The 26,814-nt window shown below is 42.5% G+C and overlaps 1 protein-coding gene across 6 annotated transcripts in view; it reads left to right on the top strand.

Moving 5' to 3' along the window:
• LOC135909360 (uncharacterized) overlaps positions 1-26,814 on the top strand; it is a 101,753-nt gene that overhangs the window by 62,616 nt on the left and 12,323 nt on the right. For 5 of the 6 annotated variants that reach the window (XM_065441335.1, XM_065441328.2, XM_065441320.2 and 2 more), the window contains 15 exons: positions 2,537-2,659; positions 2,749-2,845; positions 4,318-4,448; positions 4,784-4,930; positions 6,297-6,601; positions 7,863-8,049; positions 8,195-8,528; positions 8,612-8,797; positions 13,544-13,720; positions 16,264-16,389; positions 16,519-16,628; positions 19,222-19,302; positions 24,593-24,707; positions 24,810-25,159; positions 26,530-26,628. In XM_065441335.1, the coding sequence (XP_065297407.1) occupies positions 2,537-2,659; positions 2,749-2,845; positions 4,318-4,448; positions 4,784-4,930; positions 6,297-6,601; positions 7,863-8,049; positions 8,195-8,528; positions 8,612-8,797; positions 13,544-13,720; positions 16,264-16,389; positions 16,519-16,628; positions 19,222-19,302; positions 24,593-24,707; positions 24,810-25,159; positions 26,530-26,628 (2,568 nt within the window). The remainder of the gene's footprint in view (positions 1-2,536; positions 2,660-2,748; positions 2,846-4,317; positions 4,449-4,783; positions 4,931-6,296; positions 6,602-7,862; positions 8,050-8,194; positions 8,529-8,611; positions 8,798-13,543; positions 13,721-16,263; positions 16,390-16,518; positions 16,629-19,221; positions 19,303-24,592; positions 24,708-24,809; positions 25,160-26,529; positions 26,629-26,814) is intronic. The other variant, XM_065441332.2, reaches the window with a different exon arrangement.

Genomic DNA, 26,814 nt, shown 5'->3' with positions numbered 1-26,814 from the left:
AAATGTCATGCAGCACGTTCAGTCAAATGTGACAGTGCATTCCAGCTGAGTTACAGCTTACTTGTAGTAGTTGTCGAGCATTTTATTCTGGCATTAATTTAGCAAGCATTTTCGTCATTAACTTGGCAAGCCACCATTTCATTCTTTTTATTCTTGCACCTGGACCACCACTGTCGTAGACTGCCATAGTTCATAAGAGTTGGGGAAAAAATGCCCAAGACTTCAGGAATTTGAAAATGACAATGTCGTAGCTTTCCTGAATTCTGACTAGGACATGCCCACGAACAAGGCTTTTCTTGGAGGGGGAGGCAATAATCTTTATGCTTTTAGCAAGCAAGTACCAGAGACGGCTTTGCTGTGAGCATGTGTTTGAAAAATTCTTGGGATTATAAAGTTATAATCAGCATGATTGTTTCCTCCTCTGAACTGCTCCAGCCACTAGACTGGTAATTGCACTTTACGGCTCCTTTGTGGCAGTGAGAAACTGCAGCTTCGTGGCAGACCTAGCAGAAGAATCGCAGTCCTTGCAAGCAGAGCTGTGACGCGGTGCCTGCAGTTCATGTTTTGTTTCCACGCGGGGTTCAGGCCTGAGAAAAAAGACGCGAATCTTTCCAACTGCAACTCGAGAATGGCATATTCTGAAGCTTCATAGAGTGCTCACTACGTGAACACAGAATGACATGCACGGCACTGTCCATGCAGCATAGTTTCTCACTCTCTTTGTATTTGTGATGTGAGTTCTGCAAAATATTGTATTATGTACAACTAACTAGATCAATGCTCAACGTTATATGCCTGTCAGGCAATATCAGCTTCGGCGTCTCCTGTAGCATTGTAAGGAATTACTGAGTGATCCCAAAGGGACAGACACCACACAAGACATGTAGAATGTGTCTGTGTCTTCTTTCGTAATACATACCACCCTACTCGCTCAAGTTTTCCATAAGCCTGCGAATTTGGGCTGATTTTACAGTTTTACAAATGTTGCATCAAATTTTGCAAAAATAAATTCCGTTAACAAAATGCTTTTTCTTGTCAGTCTTCAAACTCTTCTGTTGCTAGTATTCTGATAGTGAAAGGATACCAGAGGGTAATTATATTCAGCAAGTTTACTCAGACAAGTTTCTGAAGTAGTCAAAATTAACAGCAGAGTTGCAGAAAAGGTAACTGTGGTCTAAAGACATTGTGCAGATTTTATTTCTCACCTGTTTCAAGTTTGCTGCTGCTTGTTTATTTGTTTTATTTCGGAATACTGTCAATCCCTTCTTGGGATTTTTACAGGAGAGGGCAAAACATACAAATACTGGTTTAGTGCTAATAATTTTTTAAGAGTCAAAAATAAAAGCAAAACATGCAATACACATGACAACAATAAATAAAACTGACGATGGCACTTGGATACAATAAATACATTGAGAGGAACACTGCAATATAAGCTTATGAACAAGGTTATGCTGAGAGGAATGTAAGCACAGAGCTCTCAGTGAAGGTAATAAATTTGTCTATGGTGCGCTGGGCCATGACTGATAAATGCGAGCGATTCCAATCTCGGACAAATTGTGGAAAAAAAGAATATCAGAAAGAATCACTGTGGCAGAAATATTCTTCAAGGTTGAGGGCATGCTTGTGACATGTTAGTCTTGTAGTGTTCATACGAACAAAGTCTGTGGGAGATATCCTTAATGCATTATTAAGCAGTAAATACAAAAACGTTAGACGGTATAATTTAGCACGGCTGGACAACGGGCTGTGTGCTGCACTAAAAGTTTAAATCATTGTTAATACAGTACACCTGTTGCAGTAGCTTAGCGGCTATGGAATTGCGCAGCTAAGCATGAGGTTGCGGGTTCGATTTCCAACCACGGCGACCACATTTCGATGAGGGCAAAATGCAAAAGCACTCGTATACTGCAGATTGGGTGAGCGTTAAAGAATCCCAGGTAGTCAAAATTATTCTGGAGCCCCCCCACTGCAGTGTACCTCATAATCAGATCGTGGTTTTGGCATGCAATATGCCAGTATTTAAAACTTAAAAAAAAAAAGTGCATGTGTATTCTGCAAAACGCAGGTACTTGGGGCAAGCTCTAAATTTTAAAGAAATACATTCAATTCCCACCCATCCTCTGTGTCGTGTCAGCAGGATTTTTATGAATACAGTGTTTACAGATTGGAAGGTATGATAGTGCTCCTTTTTTTGCATTTGTGCAGCCATTTCCTATGATAATCATGAACGAACCAGACCCCAACCATGCTCTCTAGGACATTTCTTGTCACAATTGATTATTCCATGCAACTGGAGCAGAAGTGCTTGTTAGGGTTGTGACATAAAGCTGTAGTGTTCAGCTTGCCTTGCAGCTGAACCCCATTCATATAGACTGCCTGGCCAGTCATGCCAATTAAAACCCCATAAACTTCTAATGGCCTTAAATTAAGGACACTTTTGTGTATGACAAGGCAGCTGACTTTATTGATTCATGTATGTTTGCCTTTGCTTCACACATGCATTTGAGGTTCACACAAATCTGTTTATTTCAAGGAGGAATGCAAGCCAAAAACAAAAGATGCATCTGCCTGTTCTGATGCTTCAGGCAGTGAAGATGGTGACGATATTGTTTGTGACACTTATGAGGAGCTTCTTGTTGTTGCTGTCATCAATAAGGTATGTTGAGCATTCACCTTTTTGTCCTACAGTGTGAGGTCATTTCATGCAACATGGCAAGGCATTTACATTTTGCATTATTCTTTTAGGCTGTTGAAATGGCTCAACGTAAGTACACTACAGACAGTTCACCTGGTGATTTGAAAAATGCCTGTGAGCCAGACATCATCAGGACAGTGAAGAAAGGTGAGACATGCCACCAGACAATGACCCTCACTATGCAGGCAGTTAAAGGAACTTCAGAAACTGCATAGTTACTTGTTGCTTCTAATAGTTATAAAATTAGCAGTATTAGTTTAATAGTAGTAATTGGAATAGTTGAAATGGTCACTGTGGCTTAGGTCACCTATGGTCCACGGAAGCTCCCACTTCGTGACTGTGCCTGGCTTTCCTGCAGTGCGTAAAGGACATCTTTGCTAGAAATTGGCGAAAAGGAAAAAAATTTTTTTCTGGCCCAATATGTTGTGGTGCCATCTGTCGCGCCTTGATGAAGTTTCAAAGAAGCACAACTCTCCGGTAACTCATCGCTGGGTCACACCGCATCAGAGCAATATGACAAATGACCCACCGGTCGTTCATCCTGCACGCACATTAATTGAGGCTTCAAAAGAATGCTGCCGCAGTGAACATGTTAATAGGCATTTGTAATCATATTTTATTTTATGACAGGTCAGGTCTTACAGCAAGGGGTACAAAACTTCAAAAATGAAGATGCTGGAAATGCCAGAAAGCCAGTTTCATTTTCAGATGTAAAAAAACTTCATTGATAGTACATATTTTGCAGAACCATAGAAAAGAAGTACCAGAGCCAGGAACATGTAACATTCAGGAATCAAGGAGTCTATGGACTTTGCACCAGGATTGTGCAGACACGATGTGGTGATCAGGGAAACGAAATAGGGCACAGATCAGTGGGATTTTGCTGTATTACTATAACAGCACTACACAGCGAATTGTGGCCTTTCTTGCAAGCCTGTCCATCCACTTATGCTTTGGCATAAGCACTCTTATAACAGTTTATTCTTGTGTTTTGTTGGGATAGCAATTATACAGACGCTTTCAGTGCTGCTGCCGCTGTTATAAGGCTGTCCTGCTGATGGTGCACGTGCGACTCTTGCATGAAGGGTTAGAAGGTTTATAGAGACAGAGTGCTTCATCGTTTTTGCAGCCAAGTGCAAACTGACCGCACTGTCAATCTCAATTGCCTCAGTGATGCAGCAAAGGTAGCATTCTGCCTTCTGCTGCTGGCGTCAACATTGTGCGCTTGGGTACTGTGAGGACACTGACGTTTCTGCTGAGCTGCTGTGTATGTGCACTGGTCTGAGCAGTAACCATCAAGTTGACATTATTTGATATTTAATTGTGCACTGGCTAACAGTGTCATGTTGATCTCGTCTTGTGCACCATTGAGGTGGGATGCCTGCAACACCATTTGCAGTGCTCATAACGACAGTGTTGCGAGACACCTAGTAGCTGCCAGGGCAATGTTCCTTTTGCCCAGCAAGAGTTGCCTTGCGTGCTGCATCATGCCAACACATCGCACTTGCGTATAGTTATAACGCCGTCCGACGAGTTTAGGCGCGCTGTTAAACCTTGCTGTCACTGTCAGTCTGATGAAACTGCCGAATTTTTTGAGCTCCTCATCTCTTTCTTTACAGAACACATTGATGTCGGCTGCCAATCCGACATCCCATTGTCGGACTCCGGCCAGGAAGAAGAGTTTACTGAGGAAACTGAGTCTGATGAGTTCTTTTGGTCACGTGTCAAGGAGGACCCATTTAAATATATTGTGAGTTCCTGCACGTGTGTCTGACTTCAGAAGTTCGTGCTTTGGAAGAGCTGAAGCTTAGCCTTAGTACGGAATGCTCTGCACTGTGTGCTACAAAGTGCTGTTTTATTCTGTGTTTGGCTTGTAAAGTGTAGCTTAACTAAAAACTAAATCAGTGTGACACTTGCATGAAATGATCCTGTTATCAAAAAGTTTAAGAGGTAAAAAGAAGGCGTCTTTGCTGTAATGTCTCTAAGGAAATGGCAACAATCGTTCACAAGCTCTAATGATCAGACTGGTTGGAATTTCCTTTGAAAGATCTGTTGTCATGAGCGACTTAAACATTTTGTCAACAGATTGAGGAGAAAATTGAGGAGGAAATAACGGAAGCTTACACAGAATCCGACGACGAGAGGAATCGAGTTCCTTCCGACCCTGAAGAGTGCAGCAACATTGCTCGTCCACAGGTTCCCTTTATACTGGACTTGTCTCGGGAGCATAGGGTGGGTGCATTTCTTTTGTGCCTTTCTTGTTCGTTTGTTTGTTTGCAGCTTTAAGTTAGTCTGGCAAATGACTGATATTCATTCATGTGCATGCAGGATTAATTTGAGGACTAGTTCTGACTTTCCCTCGCATAGTAGTTGGTTGTTCACTTTGCTTTCACTGAACATAAATACTCATTTGCTGTAGTACATTTCCAATTTCCTTAGGTGAGAAGCTTTCGTTTTCATTTTCACATGCTTCTCATCTTGCTTACTGTTGCAAACCATAGTCAGGCTTCCATTCTGCAATTGTATTTGTAATGTCAGGGCAATGTGATGTACTTTGAACTGTATTGAATCAACAAAATAAGGTGGAAGCAAGCACAAGTGTTGCCTACCAATGGAGAAAGAAATATGTACCGTATTTACTCGTATAATGAACGCACTCCCCAGTTTTCCAATGAAGAAATGTGTTTTTTCTTTTCTCGCATAATGATCGCACCCTGAACTTGCTGCAGTGAAGTAGGAGACACGGTACAATTCGGTGCCTGATATGGTGTAACAATGGCTGCGATTGCGTCCAACACCATGTCGGACGCCGAATCGTACCGTGTTTATTACTTTCATTGCAACAGCAGTTATGTGGACACTCCGGGTGAATTTTTGCTGTCGTCGTCTCCATGCGCCGCATGGTGTAGGTAAGCGCGTGAGGGAAGCCGACGATTACGGCTCAAGCTCGCGCAGTCTTTCGTCGTGCGAATGACCCCGGTAGCGGGTAGGGGAGAGAGGGGCGGTGGTGTTGTACTCTGGCAGCAGCTGTATATTGCACAACCGTGCCCAAGGGGCGCCGACAATCACGGCTGTCTCCCATGTACAAGGGAGGAAAGTGGGAAGGAAACACGCCCTCTTCCGTTGCGAGTATGGCGCCGGGGGGTGGAGAGGGAGGGGGAAGGGGTGGCATGGTGTCTTACTTTGGCAGCAACTGCAGGGTCGCAGCACGCCATATCTTGAAAGCGATCTGCGTTTGGGGGCTGAGTCGATGGCAGCTCATACTTCTGTGTGTGCTGCGTTCTCACCGCTCGGTTTGCATTGAAGAAAATGTTTGCCAGTTTATACGGCCTATAAAGCTACTATCCTTGCTTCGTGTCGCTGTCTACACATATGCTATCGCAATCGATGGTTTGCATTTCGGGTGAAACTGACTTTTTTAGAGGTGGCCACAGGAAAAAGAAATCGCCCAAAATTTAACCAAAATTTAACTTTGCGCATATCTTTCGGGGAAAAGTGGGCATTCATTATGCGAGTAAATACAATATACACACCTATGCTCAAAAAGGGGTAGGTCAAGAGGGCAGCACCACATGTCTTCCTTTCTCTGCTGATGCAGGTGCCCTTTCCGGAAATGGGTGTGGACATTGTGACTCCCTATGCCTTGGACTCGGAGGAGGATGAGCTGGAAGGAGATGGTGTCGATGGCCATACGGGCAGTGCCAAAGGAGTCGAAGACACGCCAGCCCGTGTCTGGACAACATGCGTGCAGGATTGGGAGGACAACTGGCTGTTTCGGCAGCGCAAGCGCAGTGCGGCTCTTGGAGCCTTCCGGGGTGGTCGCTATGCGGCCTACTATGACCCCATCAACATGGTCATTCCAAATCCCTCAGATGATTGTGGCCGAGTAAGATTGGGAAGCAAGTAAGTAGTAATGTTTCTTCAGAGTATTGTGTTCTGACATATGTAGTGTCCTGTATATCTACAATTCCCATGCGGCGGTCTTAAAGGCCCCTCACCAGGCAAGGAGCAAAAAGGGGGGGGAAAAAAGAAAAAAAAAATGAAAGTGGGGCCTGTGACGTATGGGTAACGCAGTCCTCGAGGTCCGGTATGGGAGAATGCAGGGAAGGAACTTCACTTGCGTAGGCTAGATGGGCCGAGTGGAGAGAGCGTCTTGCTTGGCAATGGAGCCTGCCTGCTGAAATCGTGGGTTCGCGGCACTGAAATGTTTCTATCTTGGCTATTAATGAGCCGATATTTAAAATTTTAGTGGCAGAACGCTCCCTAGAAGACACGTAACAACTTCCAGCGTATAACCAAAATTTGCTATGGGTCCTGGTGAGGGACCCTTCAAAGCCAGCCTCATAACTTAGGGCCGGGGTGCCTCTAGGCACTCTTCGTCATCATAGGATCCCATTACAGTGACGGCGTCCTTTTTTCAGCACTTGTCGCTAGTGCTTGTAGAGCTGCATATGAAATTGGGATACTTGAGTCCCAAGTGGTGAAAGTTATTGTACTGGCGTGGTAGTGGCATAAAATATCTTTGCAGGCTTCACTAAAAAGCACAGCAGAGTATCGTTCAGAGGCACTATTTTTGTTGAGGCTGTCCTTTGGAGGGGCTATATCTGATCATCTTTTTCCTTGCCATCTGTATGTTTGTTTATTAGTTGAACGATTTAGTTGAAATTACTCATAAACCTTGAGTTTTACATGGAGTTAGACATGTAGGGAAAAGGGCGCAGCTGCTCACAGCTTTTGAAATATAAAAGCTGTGTGTACAGGTGGGGGTCATGTGGGTTCACCTTACAATTTCATGTTGCATACATAAGCTGTGGGAAGACTGTTTCTTTCATTACTTTTATGTCAGAAAGTGAAATGTTGGAATGTCTACCTCGAAAAAGTTGAACTAGTTATAAAATTATTTTTCACATGAGCTGTAATGTATCCAGCACACAGACGGTATACTGCACACTTCTCTGCAGTCATTTGTCCTAACTTTCTTTGATCTTTATTAAAGTTGTGGAAGTAAAGGATGAGGGTAGAGTTTGAGAAACAGGCAGTAGGAACACACACAGTACCTTGATGCTGAATTCCTTAATGTGGGTCTTTGTTTAGTGCTGACTTTGAGTACATGAATGCCATGTTTAAGCCCTGGCTATAATGTGATTCTACATTCTTGTTCCAGGGACCTTGATGAGCTTTCAGAAATGTCAGAGAAGCTCTCTGTTGGCTCTTTGGAATTATCTAGTGCATCGGAGTCGGAGGAGGAATTGGGTGCTACGGATGTCTTTGATAAAGAACCTACGACAGCTGCTGCTACCAATGGCAATGCCAAGAGTGCCATAGTGCCACGAAAATCCGTAGATGCACCGGTAATAGCATCCATTCTTTTATTTGTTGGTCATTATTCATGATTTTGGGGCAGCTTACTGTTGCCAAGCTGCCTCATCAGCATCTGAAATAACTTTATTGTTCTAGTTTCTGGCATTTAATGTCCATTACTTCTTTCATGTGCAGACCAATTGGAAATACAAGTCGCTCGTAGAGAACGAAAAAGACGACAGGGGATTCCCAAAGCCACCACTTAGAGCCTCGCTGCAGATGATGCAAGACTGCAAGAGTTCTGGGAGGCCATTGACGTCAACGCCAAAAAAGGAAAAGCAAGAGCATGTTTCAGCTGCCAAGATAATTTTGAAGCAGTTGAGAATACCCACCTACTCTGAACCCGGTGCACGAAAGCAGTGCAAGGACTCTACACTGCGCTTCAGTTTGCAGCCGGAAGCCAAGACCATTTTACATTGCGGAAAGATTGCCAAGTTTGTTTGTGAGGTATCTACACCCAAGCTGCTGGGCAAGTATATGAGAATATTATTTGTTGTTTGAGGGCCCATGACGAAACACTGTATTTCTGATGTTTTGGAATATCTTCTGTAGGTGTGGCCTGGTTTCGAGGCGAAGAGCAGCTGGTGCCAAATGACCATTGTCGGATTACTAAAATTCGTGGGAAGGAATATGTCTTGGAGCTTTATGATGTTGGCAAAAGTGATGAAGGCACCTACTCTGCTGTTGCCTACACTGACAAAGATGAGGTCTGGTGTGATTTTGCCTTGGCTGTAAGAGGTACGTAATTTTATCATGTTTTGTGTAAAAGGGCACACACCCTTTTACATGCAAGAGAGAAATTGTGGGAACTTTTTGTAATGTCATTTATATCATAGAGGCTGAGCACTAGCACTAAAAGTGCCTGTTTGTGTTTTTGTTTTGTATCCATTCTAATTTTGTGCTGTTTGCACCACTATGCACCCATACTAACTCACTCATGTGTAAGTTCTCAAGAAGGTTTCTTGGAGGGCACCATTCGAGCTTAACCCTTTCCCTATCGTAGACGAGCTGAGCTAGTCCACGCGGTTTGCACCACTCCCACCGAAGACGAGCTGAGCTTGTCCATGCAGAAACAAGTGTTTGCAACTGCCGCGTTCGAGCTACCCTGATAACTTTTGCTTAGTTCTCTTTGGCTTGAACAGATGGCACAGTAAAAAATTAAAAACTCGCTGAAAGCCTGCATTTTTGTGGAGAAACGGTTTGATGCTGGCAACTGCAATTTAAAAATGTTGTCGTCCTCTATGCATGCATGTGCGAGCAACTGCTGCTCTCTGAAAAAAAGAAAGAAAATGTTTGTTTGCTGAGGTTTCGTAGGACTTGTACAGTGAAGAAGAAGTTCTGTTCTCTACCGAGAGTGGCAGTGACAATACTGAGCAGCATATCTTCTCTGAATCATCGGATTCAGACCACGATAGTCTTGACATGTCTGCACTATTCTTTGCTTTGAAATGTAGCCCACCAAGTCTGCAATTTAGGGATCTGATATCCCTTACCACAAGTATGAGCCCTGCTTGTCACAGTATTGTTTTTAAATTCCAATGAGATTTTTTGCATTGAGGACTACAGAAACTTGGAGACTCTCTGCTGTGCAGTGCAGTGAAGCCAATGTTCTCAAAATATATTTTGTGCATATTTCACCAATGAAGTGCCTTTGAAGATTTTTTTTGTTTCAAAATACATAGAATTAAATAAGCAAATAAAAAAAATCGGTATTTCTGTATTACTTTTGCTCAAAAAGCTCGGTAGGGAAAGGGTTAATATATAGCTGTAGAGCTGCCATTTAGCATTGTTAATGAAGTTAGTTTTTTGTGCCAAGATGTTTGTCGTTTACAGTAGACACCCTTTAAGATAAGCTTTAAAAGACAAAGAAAATCTGTCAGTCTTGTCAGAAGTTTGTTGTAACAGCAGTCATCAAATAAAATTAATTTCCTATTCTAGGTTCACCGAAGTGTTAAAATCGAAAGGCATGTGTAAGACTAGACATTCATTTCGCTTTCAGGCACCTGTAGGACCTTCTAAATTAGTGTCTATAGTGTTAGCCCTGTATGTCTCTTATCATTGCTGACACTGGCATAGTTTATGTCCACAGAACCGCCATCTGCTTTTGCTGGAGTATGAGGTCACTCTGTGCCTCTCACTGTGATAAGTAGCAAGTATCTGTAATGGCTGCAGGAGTTTGGCTTCAAGCACAACTGCAACCAAATTTCACTTTTGCTAATGTTTGTTATTGCAAGCATTTCATGGTGCATCCATGTCTAATGTCTGTTTTTGCAAGCGATTCATGGCACATTCACTCATATAACAAATTTGAAATTCTGCCTGGCAGAATTCAGCAAGTAGATTATTATTATTACTTTTTTTGTATTTGGTCTATAGAAAATCAGCCAAGCACTTGCATCAATTTTGGCATAAATAAAGATTTATTAAAGCACTCCTCAACAGGCCACACAGAAAATTTTGGTCATACGCTGCAAGTTGTTACGTGCCCTCTAGAGCAACGTTTATAGATACTTTTTTAGTTCCGTATCTCTCCGCCTCGCCCATAGAGAAAAAGCGGCCTGTCGCGATTCTCGCCACCGTGGCGCTGCGGTTACGGGTTGCGCTAGGAGAGTGAGCGTCGTCTGCTAGCAGGCAGCGTTCCACTGCGGCATCTCAGGTTCTCACCAATTCTGGCCGTCTACTGCAGAAGAAATAACTGTTCTTGGGAAGTTGCTCGGCATTTTTTGCGGCTATTCCAGTTCGCGATTTATTTGAAACGGGCCGTATTGTGCAAGGAGTAATGTGTACGCCCAGGTATTTTGAGCGGTGGCGGAAATATCAAGAATAACAGCGTTTTAAATGAACGTTCGCGCATCAGTGGCTGTCAAGCGTGCACACGAATTCGCTACCCATGCCAATCGCGCGAATCTATTGCAGCACGTATGATATTTCCTCACAGCCGTGCGGAACAACTCTTTTCTTTATGATACGCGCAGAGATCCACGTAGCTGAATTTATGTGCCTCAAGAGCTGGCTGCCCGTTTCAGCAACTGCGCAACTCGCAGCCATCGAGTGCTAACTTGTATTCTTCCATCCGAAATTCTCCACGCTCATTCTACTTTAAAGAAATATTCGACATTGGCTTGCTCAATACATGTGTATCGCGATGCACACGCAGTACACAGCGATTGTATGGCGCGAATCAATCGCTTCCTCAGCACACAAGCTGCGACAGGGACTTTCCTCCTTGCTGGCGTAGATATCTTCTTCTTCAGGCTCTTAATCAAAGTGACGCACATATTGCAGACACCTTTGTCTGCGTCCGTCAAAACTGAGCCGTCCTTGTGGAACAATGTGCTTCCAACTTTCACCCCTGCTCTGCTGGTGGCAACATCACTGCAAGAGCAGCCTAGGCAAAATTGTTTGTTGTGTACAATCTGCAGCAGGGCTTCTAGATCTTGCAGAGAACGAATCTCTACATCAAAAGACGACTGTCGGAGCAGCCTCCCGTTTGCGTGGACAACATAGGTGATATCGTCGCGTACAACGACGCTCTTCAGGATTGTGTACGCCCCCGCTTTCATTCCGGCCACGTAAAAAACAATCTGCCGACGCTGCCCTGGTTCTTCTTCGAGTACTGCTGTTGTCCAGTTGGCTGGGAGCCGAACTGTCACACTATTCTCGACAATCTGAGCAAAATCGGTGCACTGCAGGGGAACAGGCGCCTCTTGGTTAGTCAGCTGCTCTCGTCGGTCCGTGGGCAAGTGTGCTTTGTTTGTGGTCACATCATGCGTAGATGCTGCAGCTCTCTTTTTCGGAGACCGCCGCCGAGTCTGCTTTCTCGACAAGTAACTGGGAAGGTTGGGAAAGTTAACGGGGACTGCACCTTCCTTCAATGCCCAGTACGCCCGGTCGATCTCGACGACTTCACCGTTGATAATATGCTTAAACGTCTTCGAAATGTCCGCTTCGTCAAAATGAAGGTCACAAACCTTGCACGTTTTGCTCAGCTCTTTGTCCGCGCGGGGAATAGCACTTTTCCACTTGCTGAGAAGTTCCGGATCCGATGGCGGTGCAAAAAGTGACGCTTCTGAGTGTTGCTTTTGTACCCGCTCGTACAGCCAGGTGCGTAGCAGGTCGGCATTGCGCTAAGCCCAGCACATCAGAGAAAACACAGCGTATCGACAGAGTTACGAAATGCTTCCGTCCGCGGCCGCACTGTTCGGTAGCCCCACAAACCGAGCGCACTGCAAGGTCAAGGTTCTCGCACAGGGGTGAAGACAAACGCAGGCTAAAAGAATCGTGCACAGAAAACACGCAACTGTGCCGCAACTTTTATTTCAGCCGACCGGCACACACCGTCAATGCTGCCGCCGGCACCGCGCAACCCGCGACCGCAGCGCCCTCTCAGCGCCTAGGAAGAAATCACGCCCGCCTGGGAAGGCGCAGTTCTGGAACTAAAAAAGTATCTATAAACGTTGCTCTAGAGAGTGTTCTACTGTGAAAATTTTTGAAATCGGTTCATTAATAGCCCAGATAGAAATATTTCAGTGCTGTGAACCCATGATTTCAGGAGGTGAGCGTCACCACCAACATTACACTCTCGCCAGTTGCTCCCGTCTAGCCTCCGCAGGCAAAATTCCTTCGCTGCATTCTGCCATACCGGAGCTGGAGGTGCATCACGTGACGCATACGTCGCGGGTCCCACCTTCCTTTCTTTCTCTCTCACTTTCTTGCTGCACGGCCCACTTCTACTGATGCTCTTGCGTGCAAGCTGTTGCGTTTGTCTCGTTTCATGTAGCGCATTATTTTGCGCACTGTGCACAAGAACACCTGACTAGCAGTGTCAGTCAGTGCTACATGAACACTGAGGCAGACACAAGCCGATCACAGAGCATGATTGCGCTCTGGAACATGGTAGAAAACGATATAGTCTCGTTGTCTGCATGCGCCACTGAACAATGTGGGAACAAACAGACGAAACGGAAGTACATCTCTCTTTCTACGATGCGATGTAAAACAGAAACATGCAGACATTCGGGTTATGGGTTTTATTATTCCTCTAAATTTTAATTTGTCTATTGAAGCAACAGATTACACAAATAACAGATGTTACCTTGAATAATTCTTGAAGTTGCTTGTCACTATGAGACCCATCACAGCATGTACATATAAGTAGGCACATTTGCGCATATATGTCAACCCTCCGTCTTGGAGCGCGGTGCCCGCAAGAAGGGCAAACGGCGTTTAGTTTGAAATTTCAGCGTTTTTCATGGCGTTTAGTGATGCAATTCTTAGCAGACACAATCATGAGTGCACATTGTATGCACTGTGCTTGTTAGCTCAAAATGGCCAGACCTGGTGAGGGCCCTTTATTGATGAGAACAAGTTGCAATGGGAGTCTACTACACTTCTGTACGATCTATATCCTTCATTGTTTTTTTTCTCACCGAGAAAGTTGCATCTAAGTTGGTGACACAGTGTTGACATTTTATTACACTACAGCTACAAGCCGGGCTGCAAATGCACCCGATTTCACGGTGGCTCCGCACATAGTGGAGTTGACTGGAGATTCCTGGGTGCAAATTTCATGCACGGTTAGTGGTTATCCTGAGCCACGAGTTTGGTTCCTGCGCGATGACCTACCCCTTCCTGACAGTGAAGAGCAAAGGTTCTGTGTAGGTGAGTGGGGCATTTCTCTGATTTTGCTGCATGTATATATATGAGCACATATTTCTGCAGGCTTGAGAAATGCTGTAGCAAAACAAGTTTGGTTATTAGGGAACTTGTACTTGCATCAGGGGCCTCTTGTCCCGATATTTGTGAAGCATCAGGTTTGGCAACATTTACAAGACCAGATTAAGCAAAAATTTTGACAGTATCAAAGGGTCCACCTGCGTAACCTAGCAGACATTATTTTTATTGCACATCTTTTCCTGGCAACTAGTTCCAGGCAGTATGGCACTTGTTGCATTTTTATTTCATTTTCCCCAGGAATGAATGTTGCAAACATCAGCTTTAACCAACCTTGCTGCTCTTTGTTAAGAGTTGGTTGTTCAGAACACTCCCAGTACCTGTCATGCCTTGGGTGCTAGTTCTATTAGTACTGCTGATAGTAGCCTTCTCTTTATTGCGTTCTTCTTTTTAAAATTGATTTTATTAAAGATGGCTGTGCTTTGCAGTGTGATATAGATATTATATATAGAACTACATATAGATATTGTAGCTGCAGTATGAATGTCGTATTTCTTGTGTTTTATCCAGGGCTTTGACTTTTATAATGCTCTGAGTTCTACATATGAGCTGCAAAGCAGTTGTGATTCACCACAACTGGCTTAGGTCGAAGAACCGGTTGTAGACACTACCAATAATAGTTCTTTGCCGTAGTTGGGCACTGCAACTGATAAGGCTGAGCAAATTTCTTTATTTAGGTACAGAATGAGAGGACATTGGGAGAATTCAATCTAACTGTGGTCACCCTAGATTTGTTTTCCTGTACATGTTCCTGCTACTGCTCCTACCTGAACTATCTTTGTATGCCTCTGCCACATGTGTGTGTAGCTTTGCCCCATGTGTGTGAAACGTTTTCTATGTTTTCTTTCTTTCTCTTTCCTGACTGCTGCTGACTGGCGTCTAGCCTTTTCTCACCATTGGCTGAGTGTATGTCACAATCCTATCTACGCTTACTACTCAGTGTTTACTCCTGCTTTGTATTCACCCAGCTATTAGAAGAGGAGTGCAGATTAACAATATGCAAATGAAGGAGACAGGACTCTGCATGTTGTGAATTTGCAGTCCTATTCTAATAGCTGTGCATCACCAACTAGCTCTAGTATGCCTGTATTCACACATACAGCTGTGTCACAACATTGGAAGCATGAGAAATGTGGCATTTGCAACTTGAGAGTGAAATCTGAAATTGGGAGATATACTCAATACATCGATTTGTGGGGCTCACACATCAACTTCTCTTGCCGTCTGTAGGCTACAAATGTTCAACTTTTTCATTGCTTCCACGATCTCAGAATTTCTGTGAGCAGCTTTTTAAACCATTTGATTTCAGCTGCACACATTTGCTAAATGACTAATTAGTTTGTCCCATTATGGTGTGGCTTATTGAAAGAAGTTTTTTTTTGTCACAAATACATTTTTCAATTTGCAGCAAAAGACATGTCTTTCAGCAAGCAGTAGCTAGGCCAACAAGGGCTTGTTATGGTGTCATGCTGTTGTAAAAAATTCTACTGTCCTTCACATTGCTACTTCGGTCTTCAATAATATACTGTGTCTACATCTGCAGACGTTTTCATTTCTGATGCACATAATGCATCCATTGTTTTGAAAGTTTTTCATGTCTGATTTTTTTTTGCTTTAGGATATTGTGCTGTGTGTGTGTGTGTGTGAGAGTGAGAGAGAGAGAGAGAGAGAGAGAGAGCAGCAGTATAGCATGCCTGTTAGTTTGCTTACTTCACCTTTCCATTTCATGCCTTAGAAAACAAATGCTTGATATTGTACATATTTGGTGCCTTAGAAATCGCTGATGATTTTTTTGGTACCATTTGAATAGTTTTACTTGCTTGATGGTTATTTCTGAAATTGGGGATGTGGCACTTCATTGGATGGCAGCACTGCACAATTTTCAGTTTAATTTTTTTACTTAGTAAACATAATTCAGGAGATGAAATGGTCTTAAAGGGATACTCAAGACAAAAGCGATTTAAGCTGTATGAGCTAAGTACCATTCTGCAATGTCAAAATAGCCACTATTACTTTGAGAAGAGGCTTAGTAAGCCAGAAAAGATGCAAAATTGGAAGACAGGTGGCAAAGCCATAGTTCCTGCATCAGCTAGCCATGATATCACGAATATTGACAGCATCTGCTCAGACCTAGTGAACATTCTGTTGGTAAGATGGACTAAATCCTATTCTAAAGAAGCCAAAGGCTGAACATAGAAAGTTTCTGGAAGGTTTACTGAGCCACAATGGCTGAAATATGAAAAAAAGAAATTTACAAAATGTGATGTGATACTGACGTGCCTGCACTAAGGTTTCGTGGCGAACTTAAAGAAAATGGAACTTTGCAGTTCATTTTCTCTTCTGCTAATCAACCTATTACTGTGAGATTAATGGAATTAATGTCTTGAAAGAATACTTTGTCAATCTAAACTGATTGGGTGTTTGTCATTAGTGTCTGTTTAATGTGCTGTTTGCTCTTTCTTCTGTAATAGAGAACAAAGGCTACGGTGAATGGTGCTTGAGGATGAAAAGTCCGACACCTGAAGATGAGGCCAAGTATATCGCTGTGGCTGGGAACAGTGTTGGTAGAGCTCATAGCTCAATCGTCTTCCGCCTGTGTGAGTGCATGCCTTTAATTTTTTTTGTCTAAATTTGAAAATACCTTCATCTCCACTTTCAGCAAATCCTCTTAAATGGATAGAAGCACAGACAATAAATTGCATTTCTGTTTGCTCCATTTTTTCCAGCTGATCTGAAGGTGAAGCCAGCTTCCAAGCGACCAGTCAAAGAAGCCGGTGCTCACATAAATAATCGCCAATTTTCGAAGAGAACTGTGGAAAAGGCAGAGTCCGAAGGAGTAAGATTTTCTTGTCCCAAGTTTATTAGCCTTCAGTATGGACATTTAGGGCTGCAGCTCTTTATGAGCATTTCATTCATATATTAAAGTCTAATTAAATTGCTACAGTGGTATCATAGAAGTGTCTGCATCTGATCTTTGTTCTAATTTTATGACACTCTTGTGTAGAAGTGAGTCTGCTACTGAAAGAGTGTTATTATATTCATTTCCTGGCCATCAAAAGCGGAGAGACCTGTGTAGTTTGCTTGTTTGTCCAAGAAAGCTAATACAAACAGAAATCTCGATATGGATTTGTATCGTTGGCTCAGTTAACCTGCTTCTTACCTATATGCAATCATTAGCTGGTAGCGTGCAGTTCTTAACGATAACAATGAAACAAGTTAGCTGTGATGAGGGGTCAGAAAAGAATTTATAAGTGCTTGAAAACTTTTAGTGGGAGCAAGCTACTAAAAATTTTAAATCTAGCATGTTTTCTGCTCGAAGAGCAATTCACAAGTTTTTAGGAACAAAATGAATAGAAACAAATAGTTTTTTTTTCGCTTGTCTTGCAGAGCAATAACTCGACTATTATGGTTGTACTTGTTCTAGGCTTCTCGTTAAACTTCTGATTAACTAACTTCGAGTAGTGGTTCTTTAGTGCATTTAGTTTAGAGCATCATGTCACTGGTGGTAGCCTTGTTGTGCATAATCTTTCAGACACCACCATCAATTTGCTTTTTCTTCTATTTAAATTGACAGAGATCATTGTAAGGTTAGGTATGTCCATGCTGGGTATGGTTTGTCTGTTGCTGGCTAAGCTAATTGAGCCAGTTTCCTTTACAGTGTGTCTGAGTGCATTGCAAGTTCACTGCTTTATGTGGTGTTTAGCTTGAAAGGTATTTAATTATCTCATGAGAGTGACATGCGGTGCCATGTTGTGGAGTGCCCCTGTGATAATAGCTAGGGCAAGATGCCTGTGTGCATAGCAGCCTCTTGGGCAATCATTGTTGGCTAGGCTATTCTATTCAGTTCGACATAGCTCCTGTGACTAAAGCCCATTGTGTCAGCTGGCACTCCCATGAGATCATTAAAAGCTTGGAGAGCTGTACATCACTGTGCATTGTTCCACTCTGCTATGCTTCTGCCTTCCCTTACTGTTCTGTAGAGCTTGCATGACAGGTGCTTCATTAAATGTGATGGTGATGGCAGGGATTCTACAGCAAAATTACTGCGCAAGGTTGCATTGAGCTTTGATTTTTATTCTACATTTGTACTGCAGCAAGAAGAGGCAAAAGATGATTTATAGGAAGAGGAGGTAGGCCTGAACCAGCATGCTCTAGCCTCCTACTTTGCACTGGGGAAGAGTTGAAAGGGAAAGGAACAGAAAGTTACATTATTACCAATAAAATGACAGAAATAACTGATCATAGTCTGTTAAAGGCCATTGCAATGAGTGAAGCTTGTGTGCATCAAGTTTTAAGTGCAAAAGTCTAACAAAAATATGGTAAAGCAGATGAGCATTATCCACGTGACACAAACATTGTTCATGTCAGTGTTCAAGCCCTTGTAAAACACTGTACCTGGACATTTAGGTCAAGATTCATTTGTAGCACCTCTCTCCTGACAATTGCAGGAAATAGTGCTAATTGGGTTATCTGTATAAATTAAGCATGACAGCGTATTCCAGTGTCCTTGTTCATTCGTGAAGGTGATGCGAGTTAGCTGAACGGTTTGAATAAATGCCGCATCAGAACTGCTGGTTGTTGGTTTTACAAGAAGTCGTAAATTTATCTTAAAAAATTGTGTGTGGTAGCATGTAGTATTATTAGTATGTCACAAATGAATCTTTCAGAGTGTCCCTGTAGCTGCAAATACAAGTTATGGTATTATTTAAAAGCGAAAATTTTGTAAGTAGAACTTGGCTGCATTTGTCAACATACCTGCGACTAAATTATAGTTAATGTTTTTTTTATATCAAAATATTCTATAATTGGTCCGTCAGAACGAAGCTGAAATATGCCGTGTATTTTGATACTGTTGTCTGTTTCACAGATTCCTTCCATTATTTCAGTTTCTATAACTTGATAACAAAGTAAATATTGAGGTTTCTTTTCAGCTGTAGCATAGAAACCTCTCAAAAAAACAATTTAGCTGTGTTGGTGCTTTGACATTGTGCTTAAACATTTCTCATTTTGTCGTCACCACCGTCTTCCCAGCAGTTCATATACTTGCACCATACAGACTGTACAAGTAGTTAAGCTGCTAAGGATGCTCAACTACTGGCACCATCTGTATAATGCAGTGATATCCTAAGTTTTGCCTAGAAGTAAGACATATTGTACACAGGTAGTGCCTTTTACCCAGGAACTTTAAGCAGTTGGTATCATTCCGAATTCAGCTTCTGCATAAATTGTGTCAACATTAATGAGCCGGCTGTTCTCTCACTTGCATAATAGTTCAGCTTGCACTTCTTGAAGGACTGGTGATCTTCTGCATGTCTGCTTTGTTGCTGCATCTTGTGGTGGCTGTTTTGTGTCTTGGTTGTGGTGTGGCTTTCCCCTGGGCTTTGTAGTTATGCACTAACCTTGCACGGTTTTGGCATCCCGTGTGGCAGCATCTGCCAGTCGGGCGGCACCCACCTCTGGTCATACAGCGCACGTGGGCTGAGCGCCAGGCAGCGGTGCAGCCTGCTAAGGTAAAGCTGACTCGGTGCTATTAACACCTTGGGATTTTGTATTGGGCCTTATGTGTGTGTGTGTGCATATCTAATGTTAGCTGTTATGTGGCCTGCAGTGAGCAGGTTTGGCACTTAACATGTGCAAGTAATTGGGGGCTGGTGTGTCAGCAAAGTGATTGCTGGGCTGCATTTAGCATTGCTGTCTGAGGGTGTGGCATCACTTCAAAGTTACAGGTTTTGATAAGAACCTGGTGTTTCCATGCTACCTAATACTGGAGGCACAGATGGGAGCAGCCGAGTTCTGTTGGCGATATCTCGGGATGCTGTGTTTGACCATTATGCACTAGAAACATTTGGCATTGCATCACTCTTTTCACGGGAGTATAAAGAGCCGGAAATTCTTTCACAAAGGCTATAACTCTGCTGACACTATCTGCACTGGCAGGTAGGTACAACGTAGCATAGTTACTCAATTCTGACATGCCTTCACTCTTAGCTCACTGCTAGTATTCAAGACCACCGGAAAAGAAAATTCATCGTCCTCCAGTCTGCTTGCAAAAGTTAATTCTTTTTGCATGTACACGTAATGTGTAAGCAAGATGCAATTCTGCATGCTTATCACACACACATCAGTGCTCATGGTGAACACATGCATGTGTGCTTTTGCATTGGCTTCTAGCCAACCAGCAAAGAATGTTGCGTGATGTTCTTTTTCTGCTTTTTTCCATAAAGCCTGTCCTGTGGCACAGATGTTTTTTATTGCACAGAAAAATGGACACTGACCAAAGAAATAAATGTTTAAAAGTAACAAATGACATTTGGCTCCTGCGTGGAAGCTGTAATGTCATGTATTTTACACTTTTATTTCCTTGGTGAATGACCGTTATTCTGTGCCATGATCACCCCCATCAGACGAGTTTACGTCAAACACTAAATTTCCAATACACTTTGAACATTCAGAATCGATTCTGTGTGCTGTACATTACTGTGCAACTTGCTGTTAATTAGCTAATTAGGCCGTAAACAAAGAACATCCCGTTTTGGATATCATAGAAAAATATAATAGAAAAGAAAGATTATTTGAATTTTGAGATCAGCTGGTAAAAATACATTAACTGTGTAATTTTTATTCAAAGTGTTTCAAAAAAGACGTTTTTCGGAGCCTCTTGTCGTTCCCCCTTAGAAGCAGCAAATGACGTTTGGCTCCCGTGTGGGAGCCGTAATGTTGTTGAATGAATGTGTTGTTTAGTGGCGCAAGGGCCAGGTATGGCCAAAGAACACCAAGACAGAATGTTGTTCATCATAATGTTCACCGTAATGTTGTTCATCTTACACTTTTATTTCCTTGGTCAATGACCGTCATTCTGAGCCAATGGGGCCCTGAACTAAGGGCTCCACCCTGCGAGGAAGTCGGCCAAATTCATGATAAATAAATGTTTTCTCTGTCTCTCTGTGCCATGATCACCCCCACCAGACATCTAAAGTTTACATCACACTAAATTTTTTATGTTTATTTAAATAATAGTGTGGCTTTTCATGTAGTGGCTTAGTGAACTTGTTGCCCGTGAGCCAATGCCTATTACCTTCTGCCTGATCCATTTGTAGCTTGGCAGTCCTTCGTATCTGTACTCGTGTATGTGTACACATTGAAACTTGCCCACCAATCACATCGACTGTGTAATTGATAGATGGGGTGTTTGACATCCCAAAGCAACATACATTCCAAGGCAACACGGGGCTTTAAGAGATGTCGTACTATAGTGCTTCAGATTAATTTTGGCCCCCTGGGATTCTTTAATGTGCAGTCACTACTACCAACATGAACATTTATGGATCCTGCCCCTGTCAGAATGTGGCCGTCATGGCAGGGTATTGATCCCACAACCATGTGCCTGGCAGCAACGTGTCACAGCCCCTCGGCCTTTATGGAGGGTTCCAACAAACTTTTCAGTCCATCAATGTGATGCAATATGATGCAATGTGATGCAATGCCAGGCAAATTCAGGCTACCATGACAGTCCTTTTATGATGGCAAAATTCTGGCCAAATAATAAGTTACAAAAATTTGGTGCTGAAAACAGGCTGCTTTTTTTTGGGAAAATTTTTTTTTTTGTACTCTGCGTCGCTTTATTGAGATTGGCTAGCTGCGGTAGCTGTTGCAACTCTCCATGCCTCTGCTCTTTTCATTGAATTTCACTGAACCTGTGTTCGATTTATGCAGTTCTCGCATGCAATGATGGCACACCACGCACAGGGTATGCAAAGCAGTTTTACACGCAGAGAATGCCCTATGCAGGTCAAGCCTAATGGGCATGACAGTGATGTGTGGCTAGTGGAACCTTGCTTTATACTCCATTCTAACATGAGCATCAGTTTTTTTTTTGTTCTATTTTTGAATAAGGTTGTGCATATAAATTGTGTAAATATGGTAGTTGCTCATTACCACGAGTCCAGCTTCGTTTGGTTGAATACAGCATTGCAAGGTATCACCACCAGTGCAAATGTTTCCATCTGCATATTCAGTGCAAATGTATTATGGTTGGGTTAATGCATATAGGTTGGTCTACGACTCTTTAAGGTTAAATGAGAAAAATAGGCCACAGAACTCACAGGGAACTGCTGCATGTTGAAGGAACTGGTACAATTGTTGTCGGCAGATGTTAAATTTTGAAGAGGATCTATGCGGTGATACAAATGGTTCACATTGTGGCACATTTCTTGTGCTCTTTATTCCTGCCGTGCTGAATGTTAAAAAGTTGTTTTAATCGCCAATCCTTCAACATTGTTGCATTTCGTAGACTTTCATGAAAGCCAATTATTAAGGTGTTTTGGATAGCACCATTTATGAAAGGAGTGACAAGAGCATCCATGTATTCCATACATGGCTGATATCACTTGGAAGCTTGGCCTTTTGTGACCTTATCATTTGCTAACCAGAAATGCTTTCCTTGTAGAAAAGTTAGAAATTAACAAGGCTTTCTTTTGTGCTGTTTGCTGCAGGTCATGATGGTTAATGCTAAATAATTCTTTTTACAGCTGTCACAATATTTATGTTCTCCCTGTCAGAAGACTTGACATCAAGTGTAATGCAAATGTGATCATTCAGATAACTGTGTACGATAAGAGCACAGGTCTACTATCGTCTACCAATGAGGAATATACTAAAGAGGAGACATGATAGTGCAAATTCAAGACACTCGAAGAAAGAAAAGACTGGACGAGTGCTTGTTTAATTGTGTTGTGTCTTGAATTCATAATATTGTGCCTCCATCAGTTCTTAATTGCCTGCTCTTTAACTGTAAAATATAGGTACTGTTCATCAGCATTATAGCCGTTGTCAGTGCTTGTGTATGTTGACAGCATTTGTAGATCTCAGTTCTGTGTCTAATAATCTGGCTTCTGCAAAGCAGGTTAGGTTTTTGAGGGTATCCTATAGCATTTGTATTTCTGCTGTTTTGTGACATCCCTAAATGTGACATGGGCAAGCAATATTCAGCTCGTTGCATAGTTAACTTTTCCATATGCTGCCAGTTGATCTAAATGTTCCTGCCAATTTAGGCATGGGCGTTTGCTGCAGATTGACTCTGCCCTCTGCTCATTGTGATTACATTTTAATAATCTGATATTTTTCTCTTTGCTGGCCTTTGCTTAATACATAGTAATCGCCAAATATGAATAATTGTTCAACAGTTTGCATGACCACATATGAATTTAATTGAAATGTCTCTGCAATGAACGCCTATGCTGATAAATGACCTATAGGTAACCGTTCTGTATGACTATTCTACTTTATTAGGAGCAGTGACTGGAGCAGTGTCCATAATAAAGGGACTATGCCGAAGCATTTTTGCAGTCCTCTGTGTCTATACAGAGGACTGCAATTAAATATGGCAGTACTAGCGTGAGAATTAAAGGGGTCCTGAACCACCCCACGTTCTTGGTGGAAAAACATAGTTTGCAGATAGCATACACTGCTGTGAACATCTTGGCCAAGTTTTGTAGTCGTGCGTGGCGCATGGAACCCACAAGCTTAGGGCAAAGTCGCCTTTCTCTCAAACACTCTCCTTTCAACTGAAGCCTGCTTCTCGCTCTTTTCTGGAAGCTTTGTTTGTAATATAATGGGTTCCCATATACGGCTGTCATTGGGCCAATAGCTGATGTCGATAAAGAAGTGTGTTTGAATCAGTGTGCTTTTTCCCTTTGTTACTGTGCATATTTATTGACAAAGTTTAATAAGCAGACTGAAGTAAGCAAAAATCTGGTTTCGAATTTCAGTAATTATTTACTTCTGGAAGAAGTCGACTATCATCTGCTCACACTCGGCCGCGTCCACTCGTGTAGAAATTAAACTTTGGCCACCCTGCATATCGTCGTATCCATCAGGTCTCACTAATTTCTACTAGTTTTGAACGCTCAGCTTGCCTCAAACCATGTAAACTTAAAGTCAGAGCTTGCCAGTGTGTGCAGACTCCTGGCTGCTCCTGGTTAGACACTTTGGCAGACTTATTAATAGTGCTTCAAAATGTGCAAATTGGATGTGGCTACTATCCGTCGGTCAAGCTGGTGAAATACAAAGCTGGTCCGCACCACATAGCATGGCCAGACGCGCACATGAGCACGAGCACGAACTCGAGCCCTGTCATGCACAAAGGAAATGCTGTGCACTACAGTTGCATGTAGCTGCAGTCTGCTATGTAGCCTAGACACTGCGGCCGCTACGGCGTGCCACGAGAAGTCCACTGCCTAAGCGCACTGCGACTCACTGAGGACAACCGTGCTTGTCCTTACATTTGGCGCATCATAGGCGCCCAATTCGGAAACAGTGGCATCTATGTTAACATCCAAAGTCAAATTTGGACTTCTCACCATGGTGGCGTTCAGTAGACAGATCGTTGTGGGCACGCACTGCCCTGCCGTAGCTTCTGCAATGCAATGCATTGAAGAGAGAGCAGAACCATTGCAAAGGGCTTTCTTGATTGCCTCCTATTTAATTTTACTCCTATTTTAATTTCATATGCATTCCTCCACTTTGATGAAAAGTGTTTCAAGGTCCGTTTAAGTGTGGGCTTAATGATTGTGTTCCTAGCTTTTGTCATCGTGCTGCCAACCAAAGCTATACTTGGGCAGCACGTTTAGACACATATACTGCTTAGGAGCATTGATGGGCAAATTGATATTTTGCTGTGAACTCTCTTATGTCCTTTGATTTCACGTAGCTGCTTGAGTAAGGAGGAAAAAAACAACAACAACAACAAATTGCCCTAGGCCACTCAATTACATGTCTCACTTAGACATACTTCTTTTTCAGGCTGCGAGTGGGGAAAGCTCTCTGCTTTATGATGACACATCAACATTCAAGAATGTTGATGAGCAGACAGAGTTTGTTCCCTCAGTTGAACTGCTGAATGCACCTCCCAAACCTGGTTAGTTCCTGCCTTCTTGGAGTCTCAGTAGAATGCATGAACATATCTGATGCTTAGTATAATGTTCCTGACCTGCGCATTAATTTTTACTTGTCCTGGCAGGTACTATTGCAGAGCGCGAACATGCCAAGTGGCAGAATGCTGTGCCATTGCCAAACAACCCTTACAGTGTGGAAAACTTGTCAAGGCGGGCCAGCGAAAGTCGTCGAGACTCTCTGACCACTGCCAAGACAGGGTCATCGTTCGACACACCACTCGAGGATGACAATGACGAAGATGGTTTCTGCTCACCTGTGCTGCCATCGTCCTACCTACGGGATTATTACATCAACAATCCTAAGCTTGTGGCACTAGTGGAAGCCTCATCTGTGCGGCGATCATCTTCACAAAGTGCTAAATCGTTGACATCCTCCGGGGACCCTGAGGAAACTCTACACTCTTTTGAAGAACAGGTCAGTCTGAAAAAGCTCAGAACAAAATTTAGTGACATTATGATTGAACAGAGGATACAGTATCTGATGTGAAGTTTATAGCAGGAATAAATTGTGAAAACAAATGCGCAGTTTCTAAATTTTAAGTTTACCAAGACTAACATCATTGCTTTTGTAGTGTTGGTGTACTGGTTACTGTTAACCAGCTAAATGGTTTATGATGGAAATTTTATCTTGTGCACAGCAGTTGATGTAATGCAGTAAAGAAAATAGTAAAGAATTACTTATTGTAGCATTAATTCAAGTAGAATTCAGCGAAAAGATACAAAGTTTACAGACATTGTACTGTTGATTACCTTGTTATTGGCTACTCACAAAATAACAATTTGAGTGGTTTGCTACATTTCATGAACTGGCCTATGGCATAAATAACAGCTACTTCACAGGCTATATTTCATAGCTGTCTTGTGAAATTTTTGTGTGTTTGTTTGGTATTACCAATAGAATTTATTTGCTAGAAAATATTCAGGACGATGAAATAGTCATATTTGTTCACTGAGATTGCTAGCTTTGCCAAAATGTAAGCAGTGAAAATCTTGTTTATCCAGCCCTTACAAGAAAGAGAAGGCCGTTGTTAATGGTTAGTTACCATTACAATAAGCCCACTTTGTCTTTTAAATTAATTGTCTGTGCTTAATGACGACACTCTTGTTAGAAGGCAAACTGTTTTCAAAATGCCCATTTTAACCATTTTGCTTTGTGGTATGCACTGCTTGTGTCATTGTGGGAATAATTGTAGCTGGTCTTGTGGTTTATCATATGTGTGTTGTCATGCTGCTCCTTATTGACACCTTTATTACCGCTTCTTTTTTTTTTTTATTGTGTGTGTATGTTTTGCCACCCTGCCTCGCATTCATGTTGTCAGGGGGTTGAGGGTTTTCAAGCAGTCTCTTCACGGCCTTTTCCCCACCCTCCTCTATCATTCAATGGGAAATGAACATTCATTCATTCATTCAACTTTTTGTCTGCTCTGATTGAAAGCTCTGGAGGGGGAAGCCAGCTCTCATACTCACCTTATAAAGCTTTCTAGTGCTGGGTGTCTTACAGGTGCAACACAATGTAGTCATGATGTTATGGCTCAGCCCTCCTGCTCCTGGTCGTATTATTTCATTTGACGACTGCACATGGTATTTACTTCAGATATGCAAATTGTATTGTACGTCCTTTTTATAAGCAAGATGGCACCCCAATAGCCATTCTGCTAAACAAAAATGTTAAAAATGCTAGCAGAAAAAGCTGAGTCTTATCTTAAGTGCGGCATTTGAGAATGGCAAAAAATGTGATCTTGCATGACTAATGTGGGAATGCATCTAACAATTTTTTCTTTTTAGGTTTACTCTAGCCCTAGAAAAGCATTTCGCCCAGCATCACACATGCGAACACTCACAGCTGCTGTCAGCACTCCACACCTAAACATGGAGGACACAACCGTGAGTTTTAGACACTTCTCAATCTCTTTGCATTTTTCTTTATTACATTGTGGTGTATGATGTTGACACATACCAGAACCAAGTACTAGATGACAGCTAATGCCACTTAGCTAGTTGCAGAAGTAAGGGGATATATTTTTTTAAACGTGTTTGTTTCTGCATATAATAGGCGAAACCTTGCGGCAA

The sequence above is a fragment of the Dermacentor albipictus genome, chromosome 1, assembly GCF_038994185.2.
Source record: "Dermacentor albipictus isolate Rhodes 1998 colony chromosome 1, USDA_Dalb.pri_finalv2, whole genome shotgun sequence".
Lineage (NCBI taxonomy): Eukaryota > Metazoa > Arthropoda > Arachnida > Ixodida > Ixodidae > Dermacentor > Dermacentor albipictus.
The sequence above is the reverse complement of the archived record's forward strand: the minus strand, read 5'-3'. Positions and strand labels throughout refer to the sequence as shown.